Source organism: Nyctibius grandis, chromosome 2 (genome assembly GCF_013368605.1).
Source record: "Nyctibius grandis isolate bNycGra1 chromosome 2, bNycGra1.pri, whole genome shotgun sequence".
NCBI lineage: Eukaryota > Metazoa > Chordata > Aves > Nyctibiiformes > Nyctibiidae > Nyctibius > Nyctibius grandis.
In genome coordinates, this window is record NC_090659.1 from 27,638,150 (window position 1) to 27,650,678 (window position 12,529).

The 12,529-nt window shown below is 35.3% G+C and overlaps 1 protein-coding gene across 1 annotated transcript in view; it reads right to left on the reverse strand.

Moving 5' to 3' along the window:
- The window catches only part of USP9X (ubiquitin specific peptidase 9 X-linked), a 105,413-nt gene that overhangs the window by 50,574 nt on the left and 42,310 nt on the right, over positions 1 to 12,529 (reverse strand). The window contains exons 11-14 of the mRNA XM_068395183.1: positions 10,989 to 11,093; positions 9,278 to 9,484; positions 8,234 to 8,370; positions 3,260 to 3,393 (exon numbers count right to left, since the gene is read on the reverse strand). Coding sequence (XP_068251284.1) covers positions 3,260 to 3,393; positions 8,234 to 8,370; positions 9,278 to 9,484; positions 10,989 to 11,093 — 583 coding nt within the window. The remainder of the gene's footprint in view (positions 1 to 3,259; positions 3,394 to 8,233; positions 8,371 to 9,277; positions 9,485 to 10,988; positions 11,094 to 12,529) is intronic.

The following is a 12,529-nucleotide window of genomic DNA, read 5'->3' on the forward strand; positions in this document are numbered from 1 at the left end:
AGAAGAAACAATTACGGTAGAGAAGCACATTGCAGAGAAATGAAAACTAATTATTTCAAGCGTTGGGTGTTTTGGGTGGTTATGTTTTGTTAGGGGGGAGGTGGTGGTGGTAGTGTTTGTTTTAACCATGGGGACTATCTGGGCTTCTTTTTCCTGAATAGAGATTAATTCACAGATACAAATGTCAATAGTGGCAATGATAGAAGAATTCAAGTATTAAAGGCCAGTCAGTTGCCCAAAGGCCGTATGTATGTACTTAAGAATTCTGAAAGACTCTGAACTACAAAAAAATTCAATCTCCCTAAATATTCTCCATCTCAGCTCCTTTCTACATTTGACCAATTTATTCTCTACACTGTACATCCCCCAATAAGTCCAAGTGTGGTCTCCTTAAAAATTCTTTCTACATACAGGAGCAGAAGAATGAACAGAGAAATTATAGATCAAAAAATGACTGGTTGAAAATTTAAGTATAATTAGTGATAAACACACATGGAAGATCCTATGGCACAATTTCTACAAATAATTAACTTTCATCAACACTTTGGATTTTTTTATTACTTCAGAAAACAGAAGAGAAAGGAAAACTGGCTAGCAACCTTTTAAAATTTCAAAAGGTCTTTGATAAATAAGTCAAAAAGATGAAACTCTGACCTCCTCCCTCAGGACTACACAATGCAATAGCATTTGTCTCAGCTCATGGAGGACTTTGCAGAGTTGGAGGAAAGGGTAAGTTCAGTAGAAGAGAAAGTCATAAATCATGGAAAAAATTCTGAAACGCAGGCTTTTCTTTAACCTTAAAAAGGCAAACATATAAAAGGGAGTATGATAGAAAAGAATATGCATTAGTGAATAACAGAATAGGAACACTGTTCTTCATCACAGAACACAACTATGGAAGTCTTCAAGGAAAATAAAAATATGGCAAATTCAAAATTAATTTTAAAAAAATCACAAATTACACAGTAATTGTGGCATTAATGGCCAAAAAGATCTGTGGGCAACTAGATTTTTTTCTTCTTATGGTATTTGTTTGACCTGTGCTGTCTGGACATTTGCCTTCAATTTTCTCCCTCTGTCTCATTCACCTTCTCCAGCTAAGCTTAATACCACGGCTGTCCAGGTCTGTCTTTCTGTCCTCACAATCATAATCTTCTTTCCTCTCCTTTCATTTATTTCCTTTCCTGCCCTCTCCGCCCCCAGCATCTTTTCTCCTCCTCCAGGAAGGCACAGAAGGCAAACTTCACAGTGCTCTCTCTATGTTCTGCTCTATTTAGTATATAAAACTGAAACTGAAAGAGGAACTGTGTATTACAGTCTTAGTACAGTATCTGGAACATTAGGAGACATTTTCTGGCTGCCCTTAATCACGTAATAAAGCATCTAATAAGAAAAATCCATACTATTGTTCATCTGTTTTTGTACTCCGATGCAAATGAGTAGAAGTTCTGCAGCAGCTTTGCCCAAAGAAAGCACAATTTAATTGCTTTGTAATTAGATTCAATTTAAACTCTTTGCACACTTGTAATTCCTATCATGCTAAAGAGGTTTATATTACTGCTTTACTGAGTCATTATAGTTGAGGAGGGACAGGGCAATGGGACATGGTTTTTGGCACAAGAAAAGAATCACGCAAGACAGCCAAGTTTTTCTGCCAAAGTCATCAACAACTTGATAGGTAAACAATATTGTCAAAATGACCTTTTGGCTTCAGAGTTCAAAAATAGTTTAAATTAAAGAATAACAGTTCATACATTAATAGGGCGTGTAGGCTATTTCTGGACAAAGACAACACTGCATTAGAATACAGTTGTTGATTATGTTTCCTTCCTAACCCTGACACCAAACCCCAGATTTCATAGCTGGCCAAAGTCCAAGAGAAAGAGAGAATCAGAATCATAGATTCTAAGTTACCCATATAGTTAAGATGTGAAGTTTGTTACAAATGAAATTGCATTATTGCATCACTTTAGCAAAGTTGAAGAGCACTCCAACAGCTTACAGAAGTTACATGAAGTAATACTTGCTCTATTCCACCTTCCTGAAGAAGACTAAGCCTAAGACAGTATGGTTTGAGACCAGAACAAAGCATTTAGTATTATTTTAACATCAATTAGCGCAATGCTATCATTAATTAAGGAACTTAGAGTAACCCCCCTCATGTATTCCTGAATAGAGAAATCTAACTGCAGTGTGCAGATTTAGCTTAAATGTCATTCTCATTGACCTATGCCTGGCTGAAGCCATCATCTTCACATAGCACCACTATACAAACAAGTCTTCAAGAATGTACTTTGGATATATTTTATCAAGTACTCCAAAATTAAATGAATTCCATAATTAAAGGTGTCTAGGCAACTTACGCAAGCATTGGAAGACACACACACACGCTCTACAATGTGCAAATATCCTGTCCTCTCTGAACAACCTACACTGAATTCCTATATAACATATTGTGTCATTTTTGAGATGTAACTGAAAGGCTGGTAGGATGTTATGATGCCAGGGTAGAATGGTCCCTAGTTGCAGTCAGTAAAGTAGATGGGGTGGGCATAAGCCTCCTCCTTCCACTTCTGTTGGCTTAATTCAATATATGAAGTACTGTGGTCCAGTGTAACAAGGAGTTTCCTGGTCCATCATTCTCCTTCACTTCCCTACTTCTACCTCAGTAGTTAGGAAAGCTAATCCGGAATAAGAGTGTAAATTCATCAGTGAAGGGTTGAGTTTAGCCTGAAATATAAAAACGTTAACATGATGCGCTGCCAAAGTGTTGCTGATAACAAATGCAGCGAGAAAACAACTAAACAGAAATGGATGTTGCATGGTAAAAAGAAACGGTATCACTGTGGTTTAAAGTCCTTCTCCCTGACAAATTCCAAATGCTGGCTTCAAATAGAGGTGATTAAAAAACTTCTCAAAGGAGCCTACAAAAATTCAAAACTAGAAGGGCGACAAAATCCAAGATTATCATTAGAACTTTCCACAAAACTAACGATGATGTTTATCAGTCCACAGATAAACAAGAGCTGCCACTTCCCCATATTCTGCTGTAAAACATACTACATTTTCAATTATGAAACAAAATGTTTACATTTTAAACTTTTCTTGCCCAGACACACAAAGGCTGTCAACTGCACAGATGCTCAAAAATTGAACAAACTTAACAGTTATTTCATTATCAGAATTTTCTTCTAACCCCATTTTCAACTGGAGTTTTCATACACTCTATTTATGAGGCAATTTTTATCTTAAAACTTACCTTTAGCATACTGCCTCATGCTTTCCATATAGGCAGAGAGATTTTCTGCAACCAATGTAACTAGGGCATGATTGTGCTGAAGTTGATTGATCAAGTCATGTCGGTAAAATACATGGGGACTTCGCTGAGTTTGACTGAAATTAAAATACAAGTCTTATAAGAAAAGTGGAGCAGTCTTGCACCTATCAGTTCAGAAATCAATTTAAGAAACTCATCTTTGATGCAAGTTCTTAATTTTCCTAAAAGATCTCTAACAGAAAGCACATTAAGTCTTTATTTTTCTTTTTTCTTCTGACACATCAACAGTTCTTACCAGTTATTAAAAGCAGTTAATTAATGAGGATTATACAGTTACAGTATGTATGAAAAATATCAAAGCAATATGAGTAGCTCAGTATGCTGGAGGAAGAATATCTGCAGCAAGACAGGAATAGAAATACCTGCCCACAAACTGCAGAGTAAAGATAAAGACCATCAGCTGCAGTATAACTACAATATACATAACCACAGTTTCTTCCACATCCATCCGATATTCTTTTCTAAATTTAATATTAAAACACTAAGTAAAATTAGGTCAATTTTAAAAATGAAAGCTCATGGTCTTAAAACTATAGTGAAAGAACACTAGCCAATAAACATGCTAATTCTTTCCATACTTAAAAAAAACTGCACAACTCTGCATTGTTTGTTTTTTTCTAACAATATCTATCTGAAAAAATGTTGGTACAAACAAAAAAGCATAGTTATGCAGATCATAGTCTAAGAAAAAACAGAAAAGTTCAAAAAGAAATACCCCAAATAAATAATTAGATTATAATTTAAGTCTATTATCAAGATCTGACAAATGCTGCTCTTAAACAATATTAGACATATTTAGGAATTACAAAAAGTAAAACTGCAAGAGAAATACAGAGCTTGGCTCCAAAATCCACATGCCATGAACACTACCAAATTCTAGATCTTAAGGACTAATCACTTCTGACGAATAGTCTCAAATGCCTCAAACTTCCTGTAGATCAGAGCACTGATCTCAGCTGCATAAACAATGCAAACTTGTGCCGCTCTTCCATGGTAAAGAGAGAAAAAAAAGAAAAAAAAAAATGGGGGTGGGGAGAAGAAAGGTGTTACTCATAGTATTGCCACTCAGCTGATCCCATAGCCTGCTCTGAAGAAATATAAATGTGATTTCAGAACTGTTCTCTTTCCTTCAACACTTAAGAAAGCAGACCCCAGAATTAGCTGAATGGATTACAGGTAGGAATTCTCATCCTTCCTAGGAAACAGGGTCTCCATACTACATGACCTACAGCACTCTACAGCATCACCACACCTTTTGAGAACAGTAGGGAAGGCAAGAAATGCCAGTTCCCAGCAATCAGCTGATAATGATCTTACAGCTGATAACCACATTTCACTGTAGATGTAACAGCAACAGATAGACTGATTCATTGGGCCAAAGATCACTGTCAATCTGGGTTTAAAAGACAGAAGCCATCAACACACTTCCAATAATTTTGTTATCTGCAGTCAACAGGATTTGGCCTGCTAAGCACAGAGGTCTTCTGAAGATTAAATTTCATAATAAGCAGAACCTTCCAAAACAGCTTGAAAGAGGCACTTACTTAAAACACAAATTGTATTTAAAAGACCCAGACATTTGTCAGAGAGAAAACAAAATGGACAGAAGCATGAAGGACGAAAACATGCAGTACTTCATATACCCAGAAAGAACATCCTCTGTTTTCACTTTGAGAAACTTTCCAATTACACTTCATTCCACCTCTGTCAACCCTCCTTGCTCAGCATACACCAGCAGCAAAAACAGCAAAAGATCGGATGTCTCTATTTTAGTGGCTACCAGAGATGTTACCTCTAGACAGAGAGATGCATTTACAAAGGGTAACAGTAGATAAGAACACTGACTATTCAGGAAATACATGTGATGAAACAACTAAAGGAACAAGCACAAGAAAGACAGGGTATTTTGCAGAATCGAGCTATTGAGTACATATTTATATACCCATAATATTATGCATTTGTATCAATCTTACGAAGCACAGCAAAAAGAAAGCTTTATTGACATTTTTTACTTTTCCCAACCACATGCACAAGCAGTAAATTTGGACACATGGATTCATCTTGGTTAGCAACTCCTAAAAGTTGAATAGTGTTAAGAACTAGAGTTATGAGCTATGAGTGTGAGTTGTTACACAGTATTTGTGAGCAACACGTAAGATGTTATTTTGATCATCTGCTAGGATGGAGTCAAAGACAAGACAATTATCTTTAGGCAAAGAAAAAAGCTGATCTGACACTACTTTCTAGCATGCTTTCTAGAATTAAAGCAAACTCCACATGCAACTATAGAATTATTCCTTAAGCATCTGAGGTTCAGCTATATGATGATTATGTCATTGGGACATATTCCTTTAGTAATAACTGAAGAGCACAAAAAATTGAAGTTAACAGCAAAACTAATCTTTCAATTGTGTTTCTACTAAATGGATATCAAAAGCCAATGTATAAGAAGAAAAATTAGTGTTTTGAAATGGATGCCAAAGTACTTTGGAAATACTAAAAAGGACATTTAATAGTTAGCATGCATGCTTATTTGTTAGAAAAATATTGGCAAAGTGACAAAGGCAAAATTCCAAACAATTTAATTTAAATGGATTTTTAAAAAATTATCTGCACATATAACTTGCCCGACATAATACTACACGTGTAACTCAGCTTTTGAAATTGAGAGTTCTTCTACTAGACAAACATGCTATGTATCATTAAAAGCAGACATTAAAGGTCCAAATAGCAGTGACCAAACCCAGAAAATGCCGAAACATGTAGCATTCCTTTGTGGTCAGGGAGTTAAATTTTGCCAAAGCAATTGTATAACCAATTTGTCACTTTGCTCAACTGCATGAATAACTAGCAACAATTAAATCCTACTCCTCAAAAGAATCTCTACAGTGCCAGTGGCATAAGATAATTTATTCTTATTTTTGCCAAGAATCAGCAGCCTTAGTTGTTCTGGACCGAACTTTTAATTCCCAGTGCCAATCAAATGAACCACCCCAAAAGAGTAGTATATAGATTATGGGATTAGTGTTGCACACAGAAGCTGTGTGAAATGTTTTTGAGGCAACTGTCACAAACATGTTTTGATCTATTTTTGATTCAAATTCTAGAAGGATGTTGGAGATGGAAGTTTTAAGTCAGATAAAGTAAGCTGACATGAACAGGTATCAGATGCATGCATTATAATTTCCAAACTGTATCAATGTTAAGAATTATCAGAAAACTCAGAGGACTGGAAAGTCACTGATTACTTCAAAATGTTGTTTTCACTCGCTAGGTTTCCCAGTCACCTGAGCAGTAATACTACCTGACTAAAAAAAAAAATCCCTCAACAGTATCTTGCTAACTAAGGCTTCTCTGCAGGAAGAGGTCTTTGTCAGTCCTTTGATTAAAACCTTTAATTCAAAAAGTTTACTTTCCTGCCATATGTGTTTTCAAATTCTGCATAAAAATGAGGTATTATTATATATTGCAATGCAGACTTCCCTGGAATTTGAGGAGTGGAAGAGATGGTCTGACAAAAAAAAAAAAAAGGAGAGAGATTCAAGCCATCTAACACTATATATACCATACAGAGAACCTAAATTTTCACAATCAAAAGAAGACAGGTTCCTCCCAAGATTGATTCAGAGCAGAAATCTAGTCAGGGCCTTGAACGAGCTCTGCTTCAATAATTACTTAAAGCAAAGACTCTTTGTTAAGGCACTGTGCTAAGAAGTGTTCAACTTGAATGAATAACCAGGTAGCTACATTTGCCTAGATCTTACAGCATGTAAAAGCTTAAGAACTCCAAGCCACAGAAAAAAGACTTATCTGCTAATAAGCAGGTAACTTTGTGACCTTGTTGGAAAAACCTCAATCAACCATTAATGTGAAACTGCAAAGGATTAAAATGTCATGAAAACTGAGAAAGATGTTTGCAAACTAAATGAATAAAGAACCTCCAAAAGCCAGGAATACAATATTATTACAGCTCCCTTAAAACTCTTATCAGTAACAAGATAGCACTGTGTAAACTGAAGGCTTATTTTCTTGAACTTTCCCTGCCCTTGATCCTTCTTGTAAGCAGACTGTAACAGCAACACTGATTTCAATAGTTCACCTGCTTACAAGAATTAAAACAAACCAACTATGCAACACTGATAAGCGAACATTTTTCTGGAGCTTGTAAAAATTCTCATGTGGATACAAAAGCTGTTAGGGGCACAGAATCTCAGATATTTCTGTAGTGAGAAGATATTTAAAATAACGAAAACAAGCACATATATTTTAACAAGTCCAAACAGACAATGCTTTTCTATTTTTCTTCCTTTTAGAAATAAACAAAAAACCACACACAAAACAAACAAAAAAACCCCAATAAAAAAAATCCAACACATTTCTAACCTCTTCCATTCAGGAGAGAATCAGTAGAGTATTTTTCCCAGACAAAAAAAAAAAAAAAAATCACCTTTGATTTCAAGTATATGAACTAGATGACCTGTATAAATTTATCACCAAAGAATAGGGATGGGTGGGTATGTTTGTGTGCATGTATGTGTGCGCACACATACATACATGCACATAAAAGATGTTTATACTTTGTAAGTTAATTCCATTGTTAGGCAAGAAAGTCCACAGATAATAGAAAAACAAACCCAGATTTTTCACAAATCAGACTATTCCAAAAACTAATAAAAGCACGTTTGAGGAAACAGTTAATGCTCTCTTACTGAATCTAGGTGTCTGAATTTTTAGAAGTTATTTATACACGTTAAAACAAACTCAAGAACATCTTCAAATACAGTTTATTATTTTACCTAAGCTTTTGTTGCCTCTTGTAAGAAAATTTAAACATTTACCTCATTCCAACCCATTCAACTTTTAACAGACAGAATTTTATTTGCATTCCATTCTTACCTCAAGTTTTGTGGTGCTTCACCAAACAAACTGCAAATTTCTCTGATTTGTTTCAGTGCAGGAATGACCCATTTGTCATTTGTGCGAAGCTCTTCTATAAAACGGTCTATCCACTGAATCTTTTGTGTATCTCGATCCTTAAAGAACAAGCATTTATAACCAAAATCAAGTATACTGCAGAAACTATCATCACTCCCTTACTTTGTTTCCAAGATAGAACAGAACATACAAAGCCACAGAAATAATCAACTGAGATCTGAAGCATACAATCACAGGAAAAGTATCTGAGCAGCACTACATGTTAGCAAAAGCTATCAGTGTGTTACAAACTCTCTACCTTCAAGCACTCAAGCATTCAATACACATTTAAGAAAACTTGTAACTAGACAGGATCATCAGTATTTAATAATTTGCTCTTTCCCTTCTTTCCTTTCTTTTTACTCACTGGTACTCAGAATAAACTGCTATAACATATCAAGAAACAATGAGAAATTGTTTCTTAAACCTGCCAGTGGCTGTTCAAGACACTATTTCTAACCACAATGAATTATTATTCTGACAGACTTCCCCAGAAGTTTGGGTTTGGGAAGGAGAGCATTGTAATAGTTTTCGCTGTCCTTTGCTAGGTCCTTTCTAATATTATACAAGACATATAAAGACTTAACTGAAAAAAAATACAAACCCACCCAAACAAATTAGCATAATCGAGTTCGGAAAAAAGCAAAGAATTTTCTTTGCTTTTCTCCTTTTTCCCTATTTACTTCGATAGGGCTCTTTACCAATTCCTCCAATGTGGTGATATGTCACCCACTGCAACAAGACAGGCAAACTGATGTATTTCACTCTCTTTGATTAAAGCACAAACTGTGTTATTTTAAATACGTCCTATAACACTGTAGAAGTACCTGGATGTTGGTAGAACAATAAAATAATCTACGATAAGGATCAGTTCTGTTAAATTACCAAATCCCTTGAATTTTTCATGGGGGATGGAAGGAAACTGTCAGTGACTGATTTCACCATAGAACACACCAGATTACTCACCTGTGAACAGCTGTAATCTAAGATTTTAATATGGGCACTAAGAGCCTGGTCCATGATATCAACTGGTACATCATCACTATGAGCCAAATTCCACAAAAGGTTCAGTACTTTGTGTGCCATCACACCATCCTTGTCATCCTCTGCAAGACGACGAATTAACTCAAGTAGTTTCTCACGCTGTTTCTTGCTTGCATTTGTCCAACTGGCCTAAGAAAATATTTTGTTTGATATGAAAACCAGTCTTTTTTTTTATATTCCACACGTAACCTGTACCGTTAACAAATAATGCAACAATAAAGTGATGCAATGATATAAAGAACTTTCACATTCATTTCTTTCATTAAAAATAAATAGCACGTTAGATCAATACATATCAGACACAACTGAAAGTAGCTCTTTTAGTGTTTACAAACTAAACTGTATTCAACTTGAGACTAAAAAAAAGATCTTTAAATAAACATCACAGATGTGCTTGTAGAAGTTAACATTACCATTGAGAAGTTCACCAACAGCCAAAATAGAGTGGACTCAGCTGTCTCTTGCAAATGCTTTCTCAAAACTCCTGTGCTTATATTTAAAAGACTTCTTAATTAACTTATAATCACTAAATGAGTAAAATTTCAGTATCACTTGTGCCTCTGAATCTGACTGAAACAAATGTCCTCTGCATTAAGTTAACCTTTTTCTGAGTAAGTTTCCAATAAAACATTACTTCATATCCACCTCTCAAGGCCAGACACAACTTGCAACAGTTTACACACAGAATTTCTGAGCATTTAGGTCAGTATCTAGATTACAGAACATCAGACCAATATTCATCAAACTAGAGGACACCCATTAATCAGAGCACAAATTGCATGTAAGCCAAAACGTGACTATAATGCACTTATCTAAAAAGAGAAAACAGAGTCTAAAAAGCTGGCTTGCATTTTCTAGTAGAGCAGATCATCTTCTAAAAGTGAAACAGTAAAACAAGCCTGGTAGTACCACTACTGGAAGCTACAAATGTTAACGCTGACATACATAAAAAGCCAGTGAATAACAAACTTTCAGAAACGAGTTGTTTCGTGATTTCAATCAAATTATTATATTTTCATATACATTCAACATTATCTTCCTAAGACCGTTTCATTCTGTATCTATAGTAACCAGAGAAAAATTATTACACAATAAAGAGGAAGTTGGGGGTGCAGGGAAGTCCTTGATCTCCTCTACTTAAAGATCAAAAGTAGCAATGCCTGGAAAACTTTGATGAAACCTACTCTAATGCTAGGAGACAAACATTACTTACTAAATCAGCAACACTTAATACTTTGGAACAAATGAAAAAGGTATTTAAGATAAAGAACTTACTTTATTTGGAAAAAATCAATATTCCTAGGATTGCTAAAGGTCACTAATACCACAGGCCTCAACAGACGTGCATTACCCAAAAGCTTTTAAACCAGAAAACAAAATTGTCAATTAACCTAGTATAACTAGCCTTTGCTTTAGACAGGAAGTAAATAGAAAATCTCACAATGAATGCTCAAAGAATAGCACAATCTAGCATTTCTAATATTACAGACTGTGGCTACACATTAAGAAGTCTTTTAACACAAGGAAACTGCCTGTATCTAAAATAAGTAGAAAGCAGACATTGAAAGAGTCACAAACCTGTATCCAACTTCACAACCCATTTCCTGAATACAGTCAAAACACGCATAGTTACCTTAAAACAATCAAACAGGTGGTCAAGCTGTTCAGGAGAGAAATCCCAAGCTAATTTTGCAAGGAGATCATGTACATTTTTTACAATGGCTTCATGTTTTCCGGCCTGTCAACAAGACAAAAAGAATCCACCAAGATTTGCAGCAATCCATATTAAGTCAAGCAGCAAATAATCCTACGCCGTTTTTACAAGACTGAGGTGGACAGCAAGAAAAGCTGATGCTGTGGGAGCAGTGTGGCAAACTACTTACCTCACTGGGAAGTCACAATATTTAGATTTCCCTTGTATGTGGTAGTATTTAAGTGTGCTCTGTGTGCATGCACACAAGTATTTATTTAGAATATAAATACTATAGTCACAATATTTTTTTTTTTTAAACGAAATCATGCTGGGACAGCAGACAAACCCTAAAAGGATATTTTAACTTACAAATTAGTATGTTAATTTCATGTAGTTTTGTGGGGGTTTTTGTTTTGTTTTGTTTTTTAAGAACGAACTCAAAATCCACTTTCTCAATGAATTTCATTGAGGTGGTTTATGCTGTAAAACAATTTCTAGTATTTCCACACAGTTTCTCAGGCTGAAGTACTTCCTTTGTGCTAGTGGCTTCACGGACAACTAAAGCTTTCTATTACAACTTGTTGGCAGACAACATTTTGAAGTCCAACAGCTTATAAATTATGAAGTCTAATAATCAAACAACTAACGGCAAGATGTTGAGTTATATACTAGACATGGTTTTAAATGGGAGCTTGGTGTGTATCACAATTTTGACATTTAAGGAGGAAGACAATAAGGAAAAACCAACTAGCTCAATTTTAACTCTGGGCAAGAAGAAAATTTCCTTCCTACATGCCCAAGCTGAAAAATGCATCCCACACTTTAAATCCGCACTAGAAAACAGTAGTTTTGGACTATGTAAATCAATAGCTGATTTACCATAGAAATGTTTCCTGTAAGTGTAGAATGAAAAATGTGAAACAAATACCTAGAAAACAAACTCTAATGTACTTAATCTCGTACAGTATTAAAAATGCATGCATGAGCAGTTCGGGAATTCATTTCCTTCAAAAGCTTGCATCAGTAGTTCACTTAGAAACAAAAAGAGACTAACAGCTTTGTTACATGCCGTGCCATGAATTCTTTATAGTGTGCTGTAAATTTTTCTGTTAAAAAAGTGAATTTAAGTAGTAACATTCATTTTCATGCTATAGGTCAGATTTTGAGAGAGGGAATGACTAAACCACTTATTCCACTTGACTTTGCAAAACATCGTATAATTTTTTTCTCTTACCAGACCATTTCCTGGATAGAAAGAAAAACTGAGAGCATACAGGGCAGAAAGAGCATCTACAATATAACAAATAAAAGGAGAAGTATGCACAGCTGCTGGGGGGGTAAGGCAAGAAAAGCAAGAATAAGGTATATAGCAATCTTGTCTTGGGAGGTTTTAACAGACATGGGGAAGCCCTTAAGAATGGAAAAGGCTGGGAAAGCAGTACAAGACTAGGAGGAGGTAAGGAACCTGGTGTGTGAACTGT